This window comes from Phyllobates terribilis, unplaced genomic scaffold (assembly GCF_046119375.1).
Source record: "Phyllobates terribilis strain yellow unplaced genomic scaffold, ASM4611937v1 Scaffold_13__5_contigs__length_258822181, whole genome shotgun sequence".
NCBI classification, from domain to species: domain Eukaryota; kingdom Metazoa; phylum Chordata; class Amphibia; order Anura; family Dendrobatidae; genus Phyllobates; species Phyllobates terribilis.
In genome coordinates this window covers 123,551,332-123,574,963 of record NW_027362773.1, presented here as the reverse complement: position 1 = coordinate 123,574,963, position 23,632 = coordinate 123,551,332, and the positions used below count along the sequence as shown (strand labels likewise).

At 45.5% G+C, this 23,632-nt stretch overlaps 1 protein-coding gene across 1 annotated transcript in view; it reads left to right on the top strand.

Annotated features, from left to right (window-relative positions):
* The window catches only part of LOC141174588 (solute carrier family 22 member 6-B-like), a 50,935-nt gene extending 27,521 nt beyond the window's left edge, over nucleotides 1–23,414 (top strand). The window contains exons 8-9 of the mRNA XM_073659529.1: nucleotides 17,280–17,388; nucleotides 23,207–23,414. Of these exons, the coding sequence (XP_073515630.1) occupies nucleotides 17,280–17,388; nucleotides 23,207–23,414 (317 nt within the window). The remainder of the gene's footprint in view (nucleotides 1–17,279; nucleotides 17,389–23,206) is intronic.
* The last annotated feature ends 218 nt before the right edge of the window (nucleotides 23,415–23,632 follow it).

Genomic DNA, 23,632 nt, shown 5'->3' with positions numbered 1-23,632 from the left:
TCCCCTTTTTTCTTTCCCTCTTTCTTGGTTATTGTGAGGACATTATATACCTACATTCTCAACCATTCTATGTACTTATGTGGGTGGGCACACATATATCATCATTGGTCGCAGATGTTTGCACATGGTGCCTGGTGACATTGTATTTATACTCAACAGTATAGCATCTTCTAATTTGTTTTATTTTATTGCATGCATTGTGCAAGCACTGTGCATTGTCATCATCTCTGTACCTGGTGTGATTCTATTTTTTACACATTGGTTTGGTATACCTGCAGCACTTTGTTGTGCAATCATTTTTTGTGGTCCATTTATATCATGTCTATGGTTTACATATTATTCTTGTATTTATAATCTTGATTGCGGACAATCTTATGCTTGTATTGCCACTATAACCATCAATTTAATAAATGTTTTTTATGTATTTATTTTCTAATTGATACTTGGACCCGACATTCGGTGGTTCTCCTTCTGTTGTGTGCTTATCCGAATGGTCTGCCATTTACTTTTGTCCATATAGCACACATTCCTTATTCCACGGGCTTTCACATTGACCATTGGGTCTCTTCTGAAATCCCTTACATATGTGGCTATCCTCAGTGTGTTTTGTATCCATTAAAATAATCCAGATGGTTTAGCAGCATAAGAACGTGAATCCATTAGTGTATATTAGTATTACAGAAACAACATTTGGGTGAATTGTTTCACGTCGCTCCGGTCTTTCCTCATTAACTTAAAGAGGATCTATCACTAGGTCAACAGTGGGCAATTTCTGCTCTTATTTGCTTTCCGCTGGTCCCCTGAGTACTCCAATTTTTGTTTTTCCAAAATCCGCCATACGATTCCAGAGATATGGGCCTTTTTATTTAGTGCTAATTTTTATGAACTTTTCGAGGAGGCGTGGACCACAGGGTTATAATACAGAGCAGCCTAAAGACTCACCCCAGAGGATCCTGTGAGCCCTTGGTAAAGACCATAAAAATTAGCACGAAATAAAAAGGCCCATATCTCTGGAACCGTATGGAGGATTTAAAAAGAAACAAACAAACTGAAGTCTCAGAGGAGCAGTGGGAATAGAAGAAGAGCAAAAACTCACGACATTTGATTTGGAGAAAAGTCCTCTTTAAACTCTACTCTGAGAAGATAAGAATTACGTTAATTGAACATACATCCTTAGCTATGAGCCAATTTCAAACACTAAAATTTCTACATTACTAAAAAAAAAACAAAGAAACATAATTTATATTTAAAAAAAACAATAACAAAAAAATCCTATATGTATATTGAATAGTACACGATTAAATTAGACCAGTAACTTAGACAATTTGGGTGGGAACTGATTACCATACAGATCCAGGATACCTCCAAGTGTTACGCCCAACAGTGACACATGTGGATTAGTGGACCCACTGTGCCACAAGGCCAGGTCTGCCTAGGTAGGGGCGTAGCCAAGTGGCTACCTGGTGTCCACTGCAGCTCCAGATGATGGAGACAGGCTGGACTGCAGGTAGCTGCCAGGTTCCACTCCTAGGCAGATGCCGGTACTGCAGCGCTGACCCCAGGGGTCAGGTTAGCTGACACAGACTAGGGCTGCGTTCAGACTAAATAGGTTCAGTTCAGGATCACTGCAGAATAGTGATGAGCGAGCACTAAAATGCTCGGGTGCTCGAAGCTCGGGTCGAGCACATTGGAATACTCGGGTGCTCGACCCGAGCAACGAGCCCAATGTAAGTCTATGGGAAACGCGAGCATTTTTCTGGTGGTCCCCCCGGCGGTCTGCAGAAGGTCAAAAATTGCCCATATCGATGGGAACGGTACTCAATTAAACGTCAGGCAGGCAAAATATATAGGCAGACAGGCAGGCAGGGTATATAGGAGGGTGCATGAAAAACATAGCAGGGCAATTGGAACACACTAGTGCCCTCTGGTTTTCAAGCACCCTCTCTTTAAAAAAGCTGGCAATTCATCAGCGGCATACACCGGTACCCGACAATTTAGAACAGAAAGAATAGAGCATCACACATAGATTAGATAGATAGAAACATGTCAGTCACATATATAATAAGTACAGTGACAGTGTTGGTTACTGTACTTATCATTTAGTGTTAAAATAAAGGATTTATTAAAAAATAATAATAGTGTTTTTGTCTCTTTAAAAAAGCCGGCCGGCAATTCAGCAGCGGCATACACTGGTACCAGACAATTTAGAACAGAAAGAATAGAGCATCACACATAGATTAGATAGATAGAAACATGTCAGTCACATATATAATAAGTACAGTGATAGTGTTGATTACTGTACTTGTCATTTAGTGTTAAAATAAAGGATTTATTAAAAAAAAAATTGGCGTGGGGTTCCCGTAATTTTAGTCTCTAGCGGAGGTTAAGCAGACGGCTGGGGCAGATGTTTGAAGCCTGGGGAGGGGGTAATACCCACGGAGCTTCCCAGGCTACTAATATCAGCCCCCAGCTGAATACCTAGCCTTTACTAACTATTAAAATGGGGGACCCCAAAAAAAATGACGTGGGGTCCCCCCTATTTTAATAGCTAGCAAAGGCTAGGCAGACAGCTGGGGGCTAATATTAATAGCCCAGGAAGGGTGCCATGAATATTGGCCCCCTCCCAGGCTAGAAACACCAGCCGTCAGCCGCCCCAGAAATGACGCATCCATAGGATGCGCCAATTCTGGCACTTAGCCTCGCTCTTTCCACTGCCCTGTATCGGTGGCAGTGGGGTCATAGGGCTGGGGTTGATGTCAGCTTATAATGCCAGCTGACATCAAGCCCAGGTTAGTAATTTAGAGGTGTCTATAAGACACCCCCATTACTAACCCCATAGTTAAAGTAAAAAAAAAACACAAACACCCAGAATAAAGTCCTTTAATTGAAATAAACACACAATTCTTTAATGTTCTAAATGAAACCATACTTACCATCACGCCCATTCCAGCTGAAGCCAATGTCTTCTGCAATAAAAGTAAAATAATAAAGCAACCTCATCCTTACCTTTCCATGGTTCCCAGGACGGCTCCAGCTCTGCTACATTCACATGACAGGCTGGATCGCAGCCGAAAGCTGCCATCCAGCTTGCCATGCCGCAGACACTGAGAAGCGCAGGCATGCTTGCGCTCCTCAGTGTCTGGCTGTGACGTGTGACGGCATCCAGATGAGCCGAGTTCATGTCCAATGAACTCAGCTCACCTCATGCACGTCACTGACAGCGTGGGAGAATTCTCCTGCGCATGCGGTGAGCGTGAGAGAATTCTCCTGCGCATGCGGTGAGCGCAGGAGAATTCTCCCACGCTGTCAGTGACGTGCATGAGGTGAGCTCATGTCCAATGAACTCAGCTCACCTCATGCACGTCATTGACAGTGTGGGAGAATTCTCCTGCGCTCAGCGCATGCGCAGGAGAATTCTCTCATGCTCACCGCATGCGCAGGAGAATTCTCCCATGCTGTCAGTGACGTGCATGAGGTGAGCTGAGTTCATTGGACATGCACTCGGCTCATCTGGATGCCGTCACACGTCACAGCCAGACACTGAGGAGCGCATTGCTTCGGCGACTCCCTAAGAGAGAGGGAGTCTTGTATACAGGATGACTCCCAGCAATGGGCTGAGAGCCATCCAGCAAGTGAACTCGTTATACTAAATGCTTCTCAGCAACAAGCGCGCTGCCCATTTAAGAGCAGGAGAACACGCACAGCCTAAGCGCGGTGCCGGGACTCTGAACAGAGCAGGAAACAGGGAAGGTGCCTGGGGCCATGCTGTGGAGCCAGGGCGGTGAGTAAGCTGGCATCCCTGCATGGAAGGAGAAGGGGACACCATGCAGGGACGCTGGCCATTGCGATACACCCAGTTTAGTAGAACTTGCTTTTAATCCCCTCCCCAAACTCGTGTATTAAGCCTCACGGCTCCTATAACAAAACCTGTGAAATCTCCAAATGATAAAACTGTTTTGAAACATTTGATAAAATACAAAAAGTCAAACTTTTACATAGCTATGGGGCTGGGGAACTTTAAATTTAACACTGATGCCTCCATTTTCAAAATAGTAAGTCGGATTTATAGGGAAAAGTGTGGCCAACCGCTGCCCGACTGATTCACTATAGTTTACAAAAGAATTCAGCAAAAATTATTGTGGAAATTTTAGTTTGTGGTGCAGACATCCCAAAGAGGTATCAGATTTATTAAGAAGTATGTGCATCTTACTCTAACGGGATTTTGATGAAGCGTGGCATATGTTATGCCAGTCTTGCTGAATTTTTGTTTTTTATTAAGTAGGCTAGGTGACAACATACTAGAATTAAAAGGGGGTTCTTCTAGTACAGGAATCCCAGCTATGGGTGCATTTATACCACCCGATTTTGTAGTATTAAACGTCCACTGATTGGCGGTCATTTAGAAGCCTGTTCGCACAGGCGGACCACAAGATGCGCTGTAAAAGATCTGTAAGTGAACATACGCTGCCATTGTTTTCGGCAGTGCGATTCCTGTTTACACAGCACGATAACAGTGATCTTTTGTGCAGAACAAAAGATAATTCTGACGCGCCCCTGGGCCTGAGTCGTGCGGCATCGCGCGCACGGGGGCTTACCCGGAGCCGGATCAGATAGGGGTAGTAGTCTCGTGGCGGTGACCCGGTCCGTGCCCAGGGAGTCAAACTGAGTGGCAGTATTTAGCAGTAGATGTTAGAATGTTCAACTACGCCACCCGTGGATTGCGGTCATGAGACCGCCGCTGCAGGGCAGACCGCCGAGGCTGGTGTTGTTGGTGCAGCTGAGAATGGAACGACTCCCCACGGGAGGAGTATTGCCTCAGGGCAGCTATTGTAGAGTTGATGATGGGGGTGATGGTGCGGATATCCCAGTACTGGTGGTGCAGGTACGACGATGAAACACGGAGTCTGGTAGTGCAGTTTCAAAAGCTTTACTCACGGTTCTTTATCAGGTCGCTTGTGCACAGTAGGACCACCCGAGTCATGCTGCGTTCACCAGGTCAGGGACTCGGCCAACTCCCAGGCAATTCCAGAGCGTGGTCCAGAGCTCCCCTCTCTTCCTTCCTACTGGCCGTCCCCACCAGGGATCCACCTTTGTCTGGCTCCCTCGGGCCTTCTGGTGGTGAAACCTTTCCCGGCTTCCCTGACCCTATACGTGGTTTGCCTTCCTGGTGGATATGGCGAGGGGTCGTGCCAAAACTTGACCACGACCTCCGGTTCCTGGCTAAGGATAATTGGCCTCCACCAGTTTGGGATCCGGTACCCTGTTCTGCCAACCCTTCACCCGTTTTCGTTCTCTTGTGGGATCTCAGGGTTCCCTCTATGCTTGCGTCTCTGGGCCTTTCTTTGTGTTTCTCCTCTTCCTTCTCTCTCCTCTCTGCTTCAGGCCTAGCTCCGGAGCTGGGCCCAGACGGAGCCACAGCTCCCTGTCAGCCCTCTCTGGCTGAACTCTCCCTCAGCTTCTCCTCAGACTGAACTCCCCTGTTCCTAGATGGTGCCCACCTTTATACTCCCTCTGACACCCGAGCCCTGGTGACAATGCAACCAATGGGCTCCTACCTATTCCCAGAGTCCCTCCCCTGTCTGCTCCTACACCACTGGGATGTTCCTCCCTCCCCCCCACTCCAGCCAGGGACAGACGCTGTCGTACCTGCACAACTATCTGGTGGGAGTACCGTTGTTCTGTCCCCCGGAAATGGGGTGAGTGTAGTGCATGCAGCTAACTGAGCTCTGTTCCATTCTCCATCCTTACCCGGGAGTGGAATACCACACCTCTGGTTCGAGGTGCAATACCCCTGTAGCAGCCGAGTCCTCGGGGTGCTACAATTCCATCCGATGAATGAGCTTTTTGCTCATTCGTGGGGTATTCGGCAGCTGTGTACACTGAAAAATTGTTGTGAAATGAGCATTATTAGGAAAACTCATTCACAATAATTGTGCAGTGTAAATCCAGCTAAAAAATACTGAAATCAGCTAGAAAGGTCATCAGTATCCTAAACCTGTACAACCCCTTTGTCTGGATATTGTTTTCATTACATTCATATAGGACATGTAATTAGTTGGTTTGATGCCGTTTTTGATCATTTAGACCAGGGATGTCAAACTCAAATACACAGAGGGCAAAACTTAAAAACTTGGACAAAGTCGTAGGACAACCTTGATATTTATAAAAAAAAAAAAAAGTCTACGATTGAGGAAGTTTTTCTTTATCATCAAATATGGAAACAAACTTAAAAGGGTTGTCCCACAAACAAAGTACATTTTAATTAATACGTATTAAGAGATAGACCACATGACCGGAGCATTGGGTATTTCTTCGCGGGCAGTGATGTACATATAAATCATGGGGTCCCATAGTAGAAGTTCTAATTGGCCCCTGTCCAGGGGCGGACACAGACTGTAGTGGGCCCCTGTGCAAGAAATTTTTGGGGGCCCCCCCCCCTGCGCTTCATAAGGCAACAAAGTTATGTAAACATAACCCCCCCATGTGCAGCTCTCATCCCCCCCATGTGCAGCTCACCCCCCCGATGCATCTCTCACCCCCCCCCCCGTGCATCTCTCACCCCCCCGTGCATCTCTCACCCCCCATGTGCATCTCTCACCCCCCCATGTGCATCTCTCACCCCCCCATGTGCATCTCTCACCCCCCCCATGTGCATCTCTCATCCCCCCCATGTGCATCTCTCATCCCCCCCATGTGCATCTCTCATCCCCCCATGTGCATCTCTCATCCCCCCCATGTGCATCTCTCATCCCCCCCATGTGCATCTCTCATCCCCCCATGTGCATCTCTCATCCCCCCCCCATGTGCATCTCTCATCCCCCCCCATGTGCATCTCTCATCCCCCCCCATGTGCATCTCTCACCCCCCCATGTGCATCTCTCACCCCCCCTCATGTGCATCTCTCATCCCCCCCACTCCTAGTTAATTAATTGTATTTAAGAAAAATAAAACTTGTTATACTTACCCCCATGCGATCCCTGCAGAATCCTGGCGCTCGTCCACGTCGCTGCCACCAGGCTCTCCTGACGTTCGGCCATGTGACGGTGCCACATACATAGCCAACAGCTTTTGTTTTGGCCAAAAGATTTTTAAAGCTGCCACTACGATAAGGTAGACTCTTCTGGCCGGGTCCTACTCTAACCTATTAAAATTTTCTTAAAATATCCAATACTCTTTTTAGATATATTTTTATTTAGTTTTCTTTAAGGGAATGTGTCATATACATTTTTTTTTTAAATGACCAATAATACCACATACAGGGAATACCGCCACACCATCACCAGACCACATATTACCACAACATAGTGACCGAATAATACCACACAGAAGGGAGAAAAACTGCCACACCATGACCAGACCACATATTACCACCACATTACTAATATTACCACCACATTACTAATATTACCATAAGTGTCATTATACACAGGAGCTCTATACATGGTATGTATAATGTAAGTGTCCAGGTAATCTAGTGATCACCAGTGACATTATACACAGGAGCTCTGTATATAGTGTCAGTGTACAGGTAATACAGTGATCACCAGTGACATTATACACAGGAGCTCTGTATATAGTGTACAGGTAATACAGGGATCACCAGTGACATTATACACAGGAGCTCTGTATATAGTGTACAGGTAATACATGGATCACCAGTGACATTATACACAGGAGCTCTGTATATATTGTCAGTGTACAGGTAATACAGTGATCACCAGTGACATTATACACAGGAGCTCTGTATATAGTGTCAGTGTACAGGTAATACAGTTATCACCAGTGACATTATACACAGGAGCTCTGTATATAGTGTACAGGTAATACAGTGATCACCAGTGACATTATACACAGGAGCCCGGTACATAGTATATAGTGTAAGTGTACATGTAATGCACTGACTCACTGGTGACGTCTCTAGGTGAAGTCCTTCAGCTACGCTTTCCTCCTTCATCCAGCACAGACCGCCATCACGTCTTCCAGCCAGGACTCGTCTCTGCATAAAATAACACAGTTATCTAGAGCACATTCCCCAACTTCTACATTACGCAGCTGAATACAGACGTGCATCCACCATCAATATATGGTTAGTTATTATGCAACCTACCATTCCAAATATAAATTGTAATCCACCACGGTGCCCCCATTAACTGTAAATAGGCACTTAATATATAATTTAATTAGAACCTCTACTCTATACTTCCTGCTCCCCGCATTCATTATTTACATGCACCCCCTGCCCCAATTCATTATATCATGTCCGTGCTCTCCCCACCCCATCGTCATTTATCATTTACTCTCCCCCACCCCACATTCATTATGTGCAGCTCATTATCCCCCTACTCCTAATTCCCCCATGTGCAGCTCATTTTCTCCCAATTCCCCCATGTGCAGCTCTCACCCCCCCATGAGCAGCTCTCACCACCCCCCCATGTGCACATCTCTCATCCCCCTCCCCCACATGTGCCCCTCTCTCATCCCCCTCCCCCACATGTGCCCCTCTCTCATCCCCCTCCCCCACATGTGCCCCTCTCTCATCCCCCCCCCCACATGTGCCCCTCTCTCATCCCCCCCATGTGCATCTCTCACCCCCCCACATGTGCACATCTCTCATCCCCCTCCCCCACATGTGCACATCTCTCATCCCCCTCCCCCACATGTGCACCTCTCTCATCCCCGCCATGTGCATCTCTTATCTCCCCCCCATGTGCATCTCTTATCTCCCCCCCATGTGCATCTCTTATCTCCCCCCCATGTGCATCTCTTATCCCCTCCCACATGTGCACCTCTCTCATCCCCCCACCCCATGTGCATCTTTTATCATCCCCCCCCCACGTGCACCTCTCTCATCCCCCTCCCCCCACGTGCACCTCTCTCATCCCCCTCCCCCCACATGTGCACCTCTCTCATCCCCCCCACCCCATGTGCATCTTTTATCATCTCCCCCCACCCCATGTGCATCTTTTATCATCCCCCCCCCCATGTGCATCTCTTATCTCACACACACACACACACACACCTCCCATTCCCCCCACTCCTAGTAAATTGTATTTTGAAAAAAACAAAACTTGTTATACTTACCCCCATGCGATCCCTGCAGAATCCTGGCGCTCGTCCAAATCGCTGACACCAGGTTCTCCTGACTTCCGGCCATGTGACGGCGCCGTCACATGACCGGAAATCAGGGGAATCATGAAGGCGCTGCCGCAGGAGCGCAGCGCAGCGCTGAGATGTCCCGGACCCGGCGCTTAGCATGGGGCCGGGGGCCCCATGAGGAGAGAGACTCACAAGAGGGGGCCCCCAACGGGGCTCCAAGGGGGCCCCTACCGGCTGGGCCCCACACTGGAGTCAGGGCAGACATGCCCTGATGGCGGCCCTGCTGGAGGCTGGAGGGGCCCCCTCTCCCTCGGGGCCCCCGTTCAATGAACCGGCTGCACGGGCGGTAGTTCCGCCCCTGCCCCTGTCCCCTCCAAAAAAAACTTAATATTCAGTGGGGTCACAGAAGAGCATATCTCACAACCTTGCAGCTCTTACAAACTTAATTTTCCTCCTATTGAAGCCCCTAGATTGCTCTTTCATTGCCCCCATAAAGTACGATGCCAACAAAAGTGCCCCCAAACACTGTAGGATATCCCCCAGTATAATGGGCCCCACATAGTCCTCCATACAGAATAATGGCCCCACATAGCCCTCTATACAGTATAATGGGCCCCACATAGTCCTCCATACAGTATAATAGCCCCACATAGTCCTCCATACAGTATAATGGGCCCCATCAGGGGTGGATTAAGAGTAGCAAGGGCCCCGGGCAGTTTAGAAGGCGCGGGCTCCCCCCCCACACACACACACCTGATGTATCACATGTCACATGATCCCCTGTGATAGATCATGTGATAGTTCACGTGAAATTAATTTGGCACAATATTAAATATAATAATTTTTTTTAGGCTGTGTGCCCACTATGCGTTTTTTAAGCAATTCCGCTGCAGAAACGCTTAAAAAACATTTGGTAGAGGGTCTGCCATGTTCTCCAATGATAATCCGCATGTGCTGTGCACATGCTGCGGAAATTTTCGCTGCGGATTATCATTGTGGAAAAAAACGCAGCACTACCAATTATTTTGCGGAAGCGTTGCGTTTTTGCCGCCATTGACTTGCATTGGACCGCATGGAATCCGCATCACTACATCTGTACATGTGGATTCCATACGTTTCAATGTGCGGATGGTACCCGGGTTTGGAGAAGAGGAGACTCTCCTCCGGACCCGGGTACCATAGTACCTGTAAAAAAAAAAGAATAAAATAAAAAATAAATATCATACTTGCCTTCTGATGGCCCCCGGTGTCTTTATCCGATGCGTCCTGGCTTGCCAGCAGCTCATGATGGTCTGAAAAGGACCTGCCGTGACGTCATTTAGTCATGTGATGGGTCACGCGGCCGCTGACGTTGGCAGGCCATCAAAAGGTAATTATATATTTATTTTTTATTTTTTACCATTCTTTTACGGTCACACTATATAAATCCATGCTGGTTGCATGGATTTATAGAGTGTGACCAAGTTGTCAAGTACTTTCCACCCATACTGCTCAGGAACCAGTACCAGGCTCTCTCGCAGGAGCACCATGAAGAAATACAGCAAGATAAGACTTTGCCAGCAATGAATAACCTTGTAAGCCCTCAGAATCCTCCTGGATGGAGAAAGAAGAATGTTGTGAAGAAAAAACGGAGAGTGGTGGTCATGGGGGATTCCCTGTTAAGAGGAACAGAGGCCGCTATCTGCAGACCAGACATAACCTCAAGAGAAATGTGCTGTCTTCCAGGAGCAAAAATTAAAGATGTGTCTGACAGGACATCAAGACTCTTCAGACCTACAGATCACTACCCATTCCTGCTAATACATGTGGGGACAAATGACACCGCAAGAAAGGACCTGGAAACCATCTGCAGTGACTTTGAAGACTTAGGCAAGAAAGTGAAAGAATTGGGAGCGCAGGTGGTCTTCTCATCCATCCTCCCAGTGGATGGCCATGGAACAATGAGGTGGAATAAGATTCTACAGGTGAACAACTGGCTACATTGATGGTGCCGTCAACAAGGATTTGGATTTCTGGATCACGGAATGAATTACCTATACGATGGACTACTTGCTAGAGATGGGGTGCACCTTACGAAGACTGGAAAACATGTATTTGGAAGTCGCCTTGCTACACTCATCAGAAGAGCTTTAAACTAGAACAATGTGGGAAGGGAAGCAAAAGGCCAGAAAAAGCCATACAGCTGACAAATACTATTGAGATCTCTGCTACTGGAAGTGGAAAGGAAGAACAAAGACAAAACAATTTAAATAATAAAAATATGGGAGGAAGAGAAACCAATCACAAACTAAAATGTTTTTATACAAATGCACAAAGCATGGGCAACAAACAAGGAGAATTGGAACTACTAATGCAGGAAAAGAAATATGATGTCATTGGAATCACTGAAACTTGGTGGGACGATACACATGATTGGAATAAAAGGCTAAAAGGATACAACTTATTTGCAAGAAACAGACTTGATAAACGAGGAGGAGGTGTCGCATTGTATGTTAGAAAAGCGTATATCTGCACAGAGATTGAAGCTTCAGAGACTGGGAGTTCTGTGGAAACTGTTTGGGTAAGAATACAAGGAGAGAACAACGGAAAGGACACCATTGTAGGCATTTACTACAGGCCACCTGGGCAAGCTGAAAATATGGATGAACTCTTTATGTATCAAATGACCAAGTTCTCCAAAAAATATGACGTAGTGGTCATGGGAGATTTCAACTATCCAGACATTTGTTGGGAATCTCTCTCAAGTAAAACTAACAGGTCAAGCAAATTCTTATCCTCTCTTGCTGACAACTTTATCTTCCAAAAGGTAGAGGAGAAAACAAGGGGATCTGCTACTTTGGATCTAATCCTTATAAACAGGGAGGAAATGGTTGAGGAGGTAAAGGTGGCTGGGACCCTAGGAGGCAGCGATCATGCTATTATAGAATTTTGGATAACTAGAGGAGGAAGACATGTGAAGACTCAAACTTCAAGGTTAGATTTTAGAAAGGCAGATTTTAAGAGACTCAGAAAGAGAATAGGAGGGATCCAATGGCTGGATGTCCTTAAGGACAAAAATGTCCAGGAAGGATGGGAAATTTTTAAAAATGAGATTCTCAAAGCACAATCGTTAACAATCCCGAAAAGTAGGAAGAATGGGAAGCATTTAAGGAAACCAGGATGGATGAACACAGAACTTAAACACATGCTAAAAAGAAAGAAAGAAATGTTTATTAAATGGAAAGAGGGAGGCATATCTAAAGAAGATTATAATGCAGTCTGCAGATCCTGTAGGGCACGTATCAGGTTAGCTAAAGCTGACAATGAATTAAGGCTTGCAAGAGATGTCAAAAGTAATAAAAAAGAATTTTGGGGGTATGTCAAAAGTAAAAGAAAAGTCAAAGATGCTATAGGATTTTTACAGGATGAAAATGGAGAAATGGTAAGAGAGGATGTTGAGAAGGCCGAACTTTTTAATTCCTATTTTGCATCTGTTTTCTCTCAGAAAGAAAATGTAACATCAACTGATCTTCACTGTCCTTTCAAAGGAATAGAAGAATCCAAGTTATCTGTAAACAGAAAGATTGTGAGGGAATATTTAGCTAACACAAATGAGTTCAAGTCTCCAGGTACAGATGAATTACACCCCAGAGTACTGAAGGAGATCGTAGAAGAAATTTTAGAACCACTCTCCATAATCTTTGAAAATTCTTGGAGAACAGGAGAAGTCCCAGAAGACTGGAGAAGAGCAAATGTTGTTCCTATCTTTAAAAAGGGGAAGAAGGTGGACCCAGGGAACTATAGGCCGGTGAGTCTGACTTCTATACCAGGAAAGATCTTTGAACAAATTATTAAACAACATGTATGTAAGTACATGGATAAGAATGAAGTGATTAACCAGAGTCAGCATGGGTTTGTAACTAACAAGTCATGTCAGACTAACTTAATTTCCTTCTATGACAGAATCACTGACTGGGTGGATCAGGGAAATGCTGTAGATATAGTATATCTTGACTTCAGCAAAGCATTTGACAAAGTATCTCACACTATCCTTATTGAAAAAATGACCAAGTATGCAATGGACCAGGCAACTGTTAGGTGGATTCATAACTGGCTTAGTGATCGGACTCAAAGGGTGGTTGTAAATGGCTTCACATCCAGCTGGATGAATGTCTCAAGTGGGGTACCACAGGGCTCCGTCCTGGGACCTGTATTGTTCAACATCTTTATCAATGATTTAGATGAAGGAATTGAGGGTAAACTGATTAAATTTGCTGATGACACAAAGCTAGGAGGGATAGCTAATACTAGAGAAGAGAGAGAGAGGATTCAAAAAGACCTAAATAAACTGGAGCAGTGGGCAGCAAACAACAGAATGGTTTTTAACAGGGAAAAATGCAAAGTACTACATCTGGGCAATAAAAATGAAAAAAGCATATACAGAATGGGAGGAATAGAGCTAAGCAACAGTACATGTGAAAAAGACTTAGGTATACTAATAGATCATAGACTGAACATGAGTCAACAGTGTGATGCAGCAGCAAAAAAGGCAAATACAATTCTGGGATGTATTAACAGAAGCATACAGTCTAGATCAGGTGAAGTCATTATCGGTCTTTACACCTCTTTGGTCAGACCTCATCTGGAATACTGTGTACAGTTTTGGGCACCACATTTTAAAAAAGACATAGACAAACTGGAGCAAGTTCAGAGAAGAGCGACCAGAATGGTGACTGGTCTGCAAACCATGTCCTATGAGGAACGGTTGCAGGATTTGGGAATGTTTAGCTTGCAAAAAAGAAGACTGAGAGGAGACTTAATAGCTGTCTACAAATATGTCAAGGGCTGTCACATTGTAGAAGGATCATCTTTATTCTCATTTGCACAAGGAAAGACTAGAAGCAATGGGATGAAACTAAATGGGAGGAGACACAGATTAGATATTAGAAAAAACTTTTTGACAGTTAGGGTGATTAATGAGTGGAACAGGCTGCCACGAGAGGTGGTGAGTTCCCCTTCAATGGACGTCTTCAAACAGAGGCTGGACAGACATCTGTCTGAGATGATTTAGTGAATCCTGCTTTGAGCAGGGGGTTGGACCAGATGACCCAGGAGGTCCCTTCCAACTCTACCATTCTATGATTCTATGATTCTATGATGCTAAAATAGCTTGGAAAGCGCTTGTCAACCTGCATGCGGAAATGCATGTGAAGAACGCTTCACTTCCGCATGTCCCTGGCAGGAAAAAGCATGTACAATCCGCATGTACAATCCGCATGCGTTTTTTCTGCCAGGGAGATGCAGAAACGCTCAAAAAAAATCTGGAGCATTTCTGCATCGTGGGCACATAGCCTTACATTAATTGTATGACTCAATATTGAGCACATGTGACATCCTCTCCGGTGGAAGCCCTTTTAGTTTACCCTGGGTGTTGGGGGACTCGGAGTCGGGTCCTGTGGAGGAGAGATGGAGTGCAGCCGTGGCCTGGACCTGACCCGTGCTCAGGGCCGTCACATTAAAAGGAGATGGTGTGGGCTTATCCGGGTTGAGTGGCTAATTAACGACTACGCCACCTGTAGTGCCTGGTGAAGGGCCACCAGCACCGCTGCAGTCCGCTGAGGCATGATGTTTATGGCGGCCAGAGTTCTTACTACTCCCCACAGGCGGAGCAAGGCCTCAGGGCAGAGGGACACAGGAGGATGGGGGTAGTAGTAGAGGGAGACGGGCGCCGCGTCCTGCGGTGCGGCGCAGAAATAACAGTCCGGAGGCCATAGGGGTGAACTTCCAAGGCTTTACTCACATAGCTGGCAAAGGAAGGCGACTCCCTGCTCCCCACGGAGTCCTGCTGTCACCAGGGACGGGGGTCCGACCACCTCCGAGGAAGTCCAGCATTCAGTCGGGACCCTACACCAGAGTGTTCCTGAACTACAGACCGAATCCTTTCCTGTCCGTGTGTGTGCAAATAGGCCGGGTCTCCCTCTGAACTCCTCTCAGAACAAGGGCACGGGTAGCTGCTCCGCTCCGTCCGATGCCCGGTGGGATCCTCTGGGCCTACCGGGCTTTCCCGACCAGGACTTGGAGTAGCAAGGTCGGGTGTCGGGGGCCGGTACCCCTTTTGCAGCCGGACTCCCTCTGAATATATCAGCTTGGCGGGGACAGGTGGCGTACTCCGCTCCGTCTGCATCCTGCCTGGGATCCATTTGCTGTGGAGCCACACTCTTAAGCTCCGGGCTTTCTTGATCCTGGTCATTGGCCGGGTTGAGACATTCCTAGTCTGCAACCTGCCTCTCGTCCCAAGGCCGGAGTACGAGGCCTGTGTCTCCCGACCCTGCAGGCCCACACAGGATCTGCGCTCCGGGAGGGAAGTCACATTACACACAGTATTTAACAGCACCAAGACCAAGATCAAAGATGGCTTTTTATTAAATATCAAATCTAAAGTGTAACTAACTTGTAAGTCCTCCACCCTCACCCACTAACTGGTTCCCCTAACTCTTGGTTCCCCAGTCTCCCTGTAACCAGGGGAGCAGCACCTAGTGCATACTAGCCCCCTCTGGTGGAGACATGTGGTGTTGGATGCAAAGGTTGGGTCACGACTATCACACTGGCCTTACCTCAGAGGAGGAACACTACACTCCATTAGAGAAGTGCAGCATCCCTGTGACGGTCGAACCCTCAGGGGTGCCACACACACTTAACCATCTATACACAGCAGGAGGCCGCACGGCGCCATCTATACACAGCGGGAGGTCGCACGTAGCCATCTATACACAGCGGGAGGCCGCACGTAGCCATCTATACACAGCAGGAGGCCGCATGTAGCCATCTATACACAGCGGGAGGCCGCATGGCGCCATCTATATACAACAGGAGGCCGCACGTAGCCATCTATACACAGCGGGAGGCCACACTGTGCCATCTATACACAGCGGGAGGCCGCATGTAGCCATCTATACACAGCAGGAGGCCGCACAGCGCCATCTATACACAGCAGGAGGCCGCACGTAGCCATCTATACACAGCGGGAGGCCGCACGTAGCCATCTATACACAGCGGGAGGCCGCACGGCGCCCCCCCCCCAGAGACAGCGGGAGGCTGCACACAGTCACGCACACACAAACATATACAGACATATACAAACACACATAAACACATTTGAAACACAAAAATACATATAAATAGACATCACACAATGATATCTGCCTGCACACACACACACTCACTCAATCACACATACACACACTAACTCACTCTCACACATACACACTCTCTCACACACACACTCTCTCTCACACACACACACACACACACACTTTCACACACACACTCTCTCACACAGACACACACACACACACAGACTCACCATCCCCCGGCTCGGCTCCAGTCCTCCTGCTCCTTTCCAGTGCAGCACTGCAGGCCGGGCGCGCACTGCGTGACGTCATAGTTAGGAGACAGGGCCGTGTTTCCTAGCAGTGACGCGGCCGGGCCCTTGGAGACCCGAGGCCCTGGGCGGTAGCCCGGATTGCCCTCATTATAATCCGCCTATGCCCCACATAGTCCTCCATACAGTATAATGGCCCCACACAGTCCTCCATACAAAATAATGACCCCACATAGTCCTCCATATGGCATTGTGGGCCAAATATAATCACCCTGCGGGCCAGATTTGTCCTGCGGGCCAGAGTTTGACACGTATGATTTAGAACTAAGTACACGATAACAGATTGTTTACAAAAAATGTTAGTTTTTAGTTTGTAGCCTACAGATAAACGGGGTTTATACCTCACCATGGATTTCCCTACTAGTGAATTTGAAGGACATGGATGGCTGCACAGGGCTTCCCCAATCAGGCTTGGACTGGCCTAATGGGGAACAGGTAAATCTCCCGGTGGACCCCTCAACCCTATATGATCAGTAGTTGGCACAATACACTGATTTACTATGAACAGACAAGTGAAACATCTAATCATTGATTTAACAATCTACAGTCTATTATTATATAGAAACATAGGGAAAATTGTGAATGAGTGTAATGTAATATTTGCATGAAGCTGAACAGGGGATCCGCAGAGCCAGTGTTACTGGTGGTCCCTTGGCAGCCCAGTCCAACACTTTCCCCAATGATGGCTTATTTGGGTTGCCAGCAGATTATCTCTGATTGATGATTGGCTATTTACTGTATATTCGTTTCTCTTGTATTTCAGATTTAATCCTATTGCAGTTGTCTGTCACATGTCTGGCAAAAGGTTTTCTAGGATCTTCTATGGTCTGCGCCTATCTGTATACTGCTGAACTTTTTCCAACTGTGCTCAGGTAAGCAGTACGATGATTATGGTGAATATTTCCAATTACCACCTCAAAACAAGTTGTTCATCCATATCTAATTTTTTAGCAGGCCCTTTATGGCAGGCATGGATATCTCCTTTAAAAAGCTGGTCTAGTAAAAACTTGTCTTGTCCATATTAAGACCTGTCATACAGGGAGGTCCCTTCCACGCACATAACCAATAGAAAACGACTCTATCAGCTTCTCATACGCTGGCGGCATGGGTAGACATATCATTGGTGCAGCCGCAAAGGGGCCCTAGAGAAAAGGAGGTCCACTCCTTCCTCCAAAGCAGGTAGAATTATGCATTATGATGAGCTTTTGGGTTGCAGATGGCCCATATATCGTCCTTGCACAGGGGTCCTCCTCTGTCTGTGTCTGATCCGTTTTGGTGGAGAAATTCTATCTGTGCATTACATGGACAGACATTCATATTAATGAGTGTCCAGATGAAGCTTACCCCATTGATAACTCATGATGGACAGGGATTTGAGGCGATCATCTGATTTGTTGACTGCATCTTGAGCAGACTGAAATCCATTTGCAATTCTGACAATGTTTCCCCAGGAGAAGTCATTGCTGTGACATTTACAAAGTTCCATATATTCCCAGGGTTTGAGGGAAACCTGATTGGTGAACCCTATGTTGCATGGTGCAGGGACGAACCCTTTGTAAAGTACAAACATATTAAGAGTCAATTAGTCTAAAGTCCAGAAGATGATATAATTTATCCTTGTCCACTGTCAAAGACCTACTGCAAGTACTATATGAATAATGCTTCTCTAGTATATGACTTTTTCCTTACAGAATAAAGACCATGGAGTTCTTGTCTTAGCAATAATGGCTGGTCCTAGTGGAGGACAACTGCAATGTAATAGTTATATTCCCCAGAGCATCTGCAAATACAATGTCCACCAAATAAAGGTTCAACGAGGACAAGAAAAATTGATTGTTTAAGCCATAAATCATCTTGGAATACAGTAATGTCTGCTAATGATAATCCCGAGGGAGCTCATGTAGAAGATGTACTGCTAAATAATGTACGTTCCACTCGTGATGCCAGAGAACAGTCTCTGACCCATCTCATCGTGGAAAGATTACAGCTTACCATTAGGGCTATAAAACCTGGGTCCAGACAATATTTTTTTGGTTAGTTAGCAATATGTGATATGTGATATACAATGTTTAACCCCTATATTATTACTAGATGCTCAATTCATTCCCAACGACTTTTCTCTAACTATGGGCTACTGGTAGCCAACCAGACTCCCCATACTATCAATGTGAGCCTACTGATTGTAGGTACTGTAAGCAGCCAGCCAAAGTGTGTATGTATGTGTGTGTGTGTATATATATTATATCAGAACACCTGAGGTTTCCGAAAAAAAAGGAGACCCTGAAGCTCCTGAAAAGGTTGTCAAATCTCTTGGGCACCACTTTAACCTTAAGATGTAGTGGTTTCAGAAGGTTTCTTGTGCATGATGCTCTGCCCTAGGGCATGGAAGAGTTGTGGAGGGTGTGAGACTTGAAAAAAGTAGAATGGCATTTGGCAAAAAAAACAACCGAATTTATTTTAAAATGGCTTTAGCTGAACTATGTAAAATAATAATTGATGGAGAATGTGGATTCTTTTGAATCAAGACGTAATCACAATGAGTGGAAACTGCTAGTTTGTTTCCCTATAGCTTGACACCCCAATTTGCGGATACCGTGCAGCGGTTGGTGCAGAATATAAAGCTTCCTACAAAAGCGATCTTATATAGACTGTTTATCAATTGCTGCTGATGCAGAGACCTATGAATTTCCATTCATCTCTGTATGGCCATCGGAGTCTTACATCAGAATGTGAATATCATACAAACATATTTGCTGCTGTGTCGATGGAAAACGACAGGTGTAGCCAAGCCTCTTGTCTGGATGCTCTACAAAAATGTACCTGTTTTGTGTTTCATTGGGCTCAAACCATGCCTTCTTTCCCCATCAAAAATAGGATAGTAATATTATGACCCATAAGGAATTTTTGAGCCAGTGCACCATCCGATTGGAACTCTGTGTGGCACAGTTCACTTCCGATCAGATAAATATTGCTTGCATTATTGGTTTGGATGTCACTTCTTTGGGAACGTGGTGCCCTGGTTGTCTTTTCAATGAAATGCTTTCTGGCTACGTTCTGGAATATTTTTGTGGAACGTGTCCGTATTTCTTCTGTGTCTGAGCCAAGGAAGCCTCCACCGTTGGACAATATCCAATTAAATTCTGCATGATATTGGGTTTGGGGTGTTTTCTAAGAAGGTCCATATTAAAAATGAACAAGCATGAGATTCATTCTTTCTCGGATGACATCATTTAGCTTGCTACTCAGGTGAATCTTTGTTTCAGGAAGAAAGCTAAGGAAAAAGAGTATTTCCATGTATACCACATCTGGCTCCTGACTTCTGAAACACACAAGTGTCTTCTGCATCTGATGAGCCAGCTTTTTCTGAAGGGCTCATGCTACTTGGTTGTGTTGATTTTTTGTCTCAGGAGATTTGTTTAGGAGATCTGCTTGTGTCTTTTTTTTTGGTCAGAGGGGTCATCTATGTCAAAACCTCTGTCTGTTCTCCCATGTCAAGGGTATTTCTGCACAAAGCATGAGAGGTAACACTACATAACATCCAGCTGATGTTTCTCCTATGGGAAGAAGTCTAATTTCGGTGCCATTTCCTGTAAACATTGTCCTGTCTAAATCTGCTTGTTGGAGCAAAAAAAAAAAAAACGCTCTTCATCACTGGTGTTGTAGTGGTCCAAACTCCGCCATGTGGATGCCAACTCTTGGAAGGTTACTCTGAAAACGAAGCCTCTTCTTTGCTTTCCAAATTTGGCAGCATTTTTTGTTAATCCTACTACATTTTCTAGTTTAATTGTGCAAAAACTGGTGTGCCGCTTGTTTTCAGTGATTTTTTTTTTCATTCTATGCACTTTTATTGAAATTGGATTTTGTGAGTATAATAAAAACCTTATCTTGGATACGTGTTCCGAGAAATATTGGAAAGACAAAAATCGTACTGCTTAACAACGCCGATACCGGTCTTTCATCCATATACTAACACTGCAAGTGTGGTGAGGATGGCGAATCCAGGAGAATATTTGGGCAAGTCCAAAAGATCGTGGATTGATTTCTGTGTAATAGGGGAGTGCTCAATATATTTTCTTTTTCATCATTGTGCCACAAGTTTCTCATGAGTTAAGCCAGCTTTACCAGTCATAGGTAGAAGAGGATACCTTTTCTTGCCAATCTGATGCTATCGATTTTGGTCTGGAAGGTCTTGTTCTACAAACAATGTCCTATGAGGAACGGTTAAAGGATTTGGGGATGTTTAGCTTGCAAAAGAGAAGACTGAGAGGAGACTTAATAGCTGTCTACAAATATCTCAAGGGATATCACAATGTAGCTTTATTCTCATGTGCACATGGAAACACTAGAAACAATGGGATGAAACTGAAAGGGAGAAGATACAGATTAGATATTAGAAAACATTTTTTGACAGTGAGGGTGATCAATGAGTGGAACAGGCGGCCACAAGAGGTGGTGAGTTCTCCTTTAATGGAAGTCTTCAGAGGCTGGACAGACATCTGTCTGAGATGGTTTAGTGAATCCTGCATTGAGCAGGGGGTTGGAGACGATGACCCTGGAGGTCCCTTCCAACTTTAACATTCTAGAATTCTTTTGTATCAAGCTTCATCTGATTCCCCTCAACTGTTTTCTGTTCTGTCAGCCCCTTGTGATAGCTTCTTAGGGGGCTTCTAAAAGTTTGGGTACTGTCATAAACAGCATTGTTACTCACCACAAACGCATCTTCACCATTCCTTGCCGCAGTTGCGCTGTGCTGTTAGGTGATCTATTTCCGCCACTGATAGATATGATCCAGCAGGCCACTTGAGACAGTTATGTTTCTCCTCCTTTCGCTTATGATCATTTCCTTCTGCTCCAGCATGTATTTGTTGACTTCTTCTGTAGTGTGTTTCTTGCCTTGCAGCAATACCTTTCATTCATTGCTTCAATGATGAAGTCACCAAAGGTTGTTATATATCTTAGAAAGTCACTCAAGAGGAGCATGAGCGTTAGTTAAAGGGAATCGATCACCAGCCCACATCACTGATTGGCAGCTTTCTGTGTACACTGTATAGTGACAGTGGTGGGGGAGTGGTTAGACTAGGAGGCATGGGACACCTAGTCCTGTACAGATAATCTCATGCTTATAAAACGCTGATTTTATTGAAACAGCTACACACAGCCCCATAAGTGACACATCGCTGGAATCTGGGTCTCTGCCCCTACAACATGATGCTCCCGGATTACATAGCAAAAACCTGCTGACAGATTCCCTTTAAGTGTCTTCCTCTCCCCTATTACCTTCCTATTTGATTGCCAGTGTATAATCTAGCTATAATTAGCCTTATGTTCCAGTTGAGAAAGGAATAATCTAAAAAAAAAAATGATAATGTCATTGTAGTCTCAACATATTGTTTTTTTTTTCATCTCCAGCCAGGCAGAGTTATCACTACTTCATGTCTGTGCACTGACCTTCTAAATGTACATTTAGGCTATGTGCCCACGATGCAGAAATGCTCCGGATTTTTCCTGAGCGTTTCTGCATCTCCCTGGCAGAAAAAAACGCATGCGGATTGTACATGCGGATTGTACATGCGGATTGTACATGCGGATTGTACATGCGGATTGTACATGCGTTTTTCCTGCCAGGGACATGCGGATGTGAAGCGTTCTTCACTTGCATTTCCCCATGCGGGTTGACAAGCGCTTTCCAAGCGATTTTAGCATCACTTGGAAAGTGCTTGACAACTTGGTCACATTATATAAATCCATGCAACCGGCATGTATTTATATACTGTGACCATAAAGAATGGTAAAAAATAAATATTATGCTTACCTTCTAATAGCCCCCGGTCTTTTTTCCGCTCCGTCCGGTCTCCCCGGTGTCTCGCGGTTGTGTAAAAGGACCTGCCATGACGTCACTTAGTCATGTGACGGGTCACGCGACTGCCGACGTCAGCAGTCGCGTGACCCGTCACGTGACTAAATGATGTCATGGCAGGTCCTTTTAGACCATCGCGAGCTGCCGGGACGCCAGGACGGAGCGGAGAAAAGACCGGGGGCTATTAGAAGGTAAGCATAATATTTATTTTATTTTTTTTATTTTTTTTTTACAGGTACCATGGTACCCGGGTTTGGAGGAGAGTCTCCTCTTCTCCAAACCCGGGTACCATCCGCACAGTGAACTGCATGATATCCGCATGTGCACATGTAGTGATGCGGATATTATGCGATTCAATGCAAGTCAATGGCGGTGAAAATGCCGCGATTCCGCAAAATAATTGGTAGTGCTGTGGATTTTTCCGCAATGATAATCTGCAGCGGAAATTTCCGCAGCATGTGCACAGCACATGCGAATTATCATTGGGGAACATGGCAGACCTTCTACCATGCGTTTTTTAAGCGTTTCTTCAGTGGAATTGGCGCTGCGGAAACGCTTAAAAAACGCATAGTGGGCACACAGACTGAGCGCCATTTTCTTGACTCTATTGTGGTTTTCTTTATTAACACATTCTGCTTGGATACAATCATAGGTAGAAAAAAATTTTTTTTGTTCTGCAATCATAATAAAAACTTTTAATATTGACATATTAGTAACTTATCATAAATATTTTTGAGTGGTTTCTTTGAAAATCTGAGCAATACTGTTTGCTATGGTGAATTCTGATATATTTTTTTCATGTTTCACGTGTTTGTGATATATTTTCTTTGCAGACAAACTGGGATGGGATTCACCAACATGATGATGAGATTAGGGGCCGTAATTGCACCGCTAGCAGTGATGACCAAAGCGTATGCACCGTTTCTTCCCCTAGTCATTTTTGGATCGTTGCCTATTCTTTGTGGATTGCCTATTTTATGGCTGCCAGAGACCCTAAATAGTCAACTGCTGGACACAGTGGAGGAGGTGGAAGCCAGGTGAGTAGTGCGGTTTCATATCCTAGACAATCTAATGTGTAGTGGAGTAAGATACGGCAAATTTATTATTTCTTGTATATTAATGGCCTATCCTTAGGATAGGTTATCAATATCTGATTGGTGGGGGTACGACACCCAGTGATCAACCATTCCCGATGGCGGCGGTGGCCGGATGTGTCGAGTTGCGGAGCTGCAAAGCACAGCTCTGACAACGGACTAGTG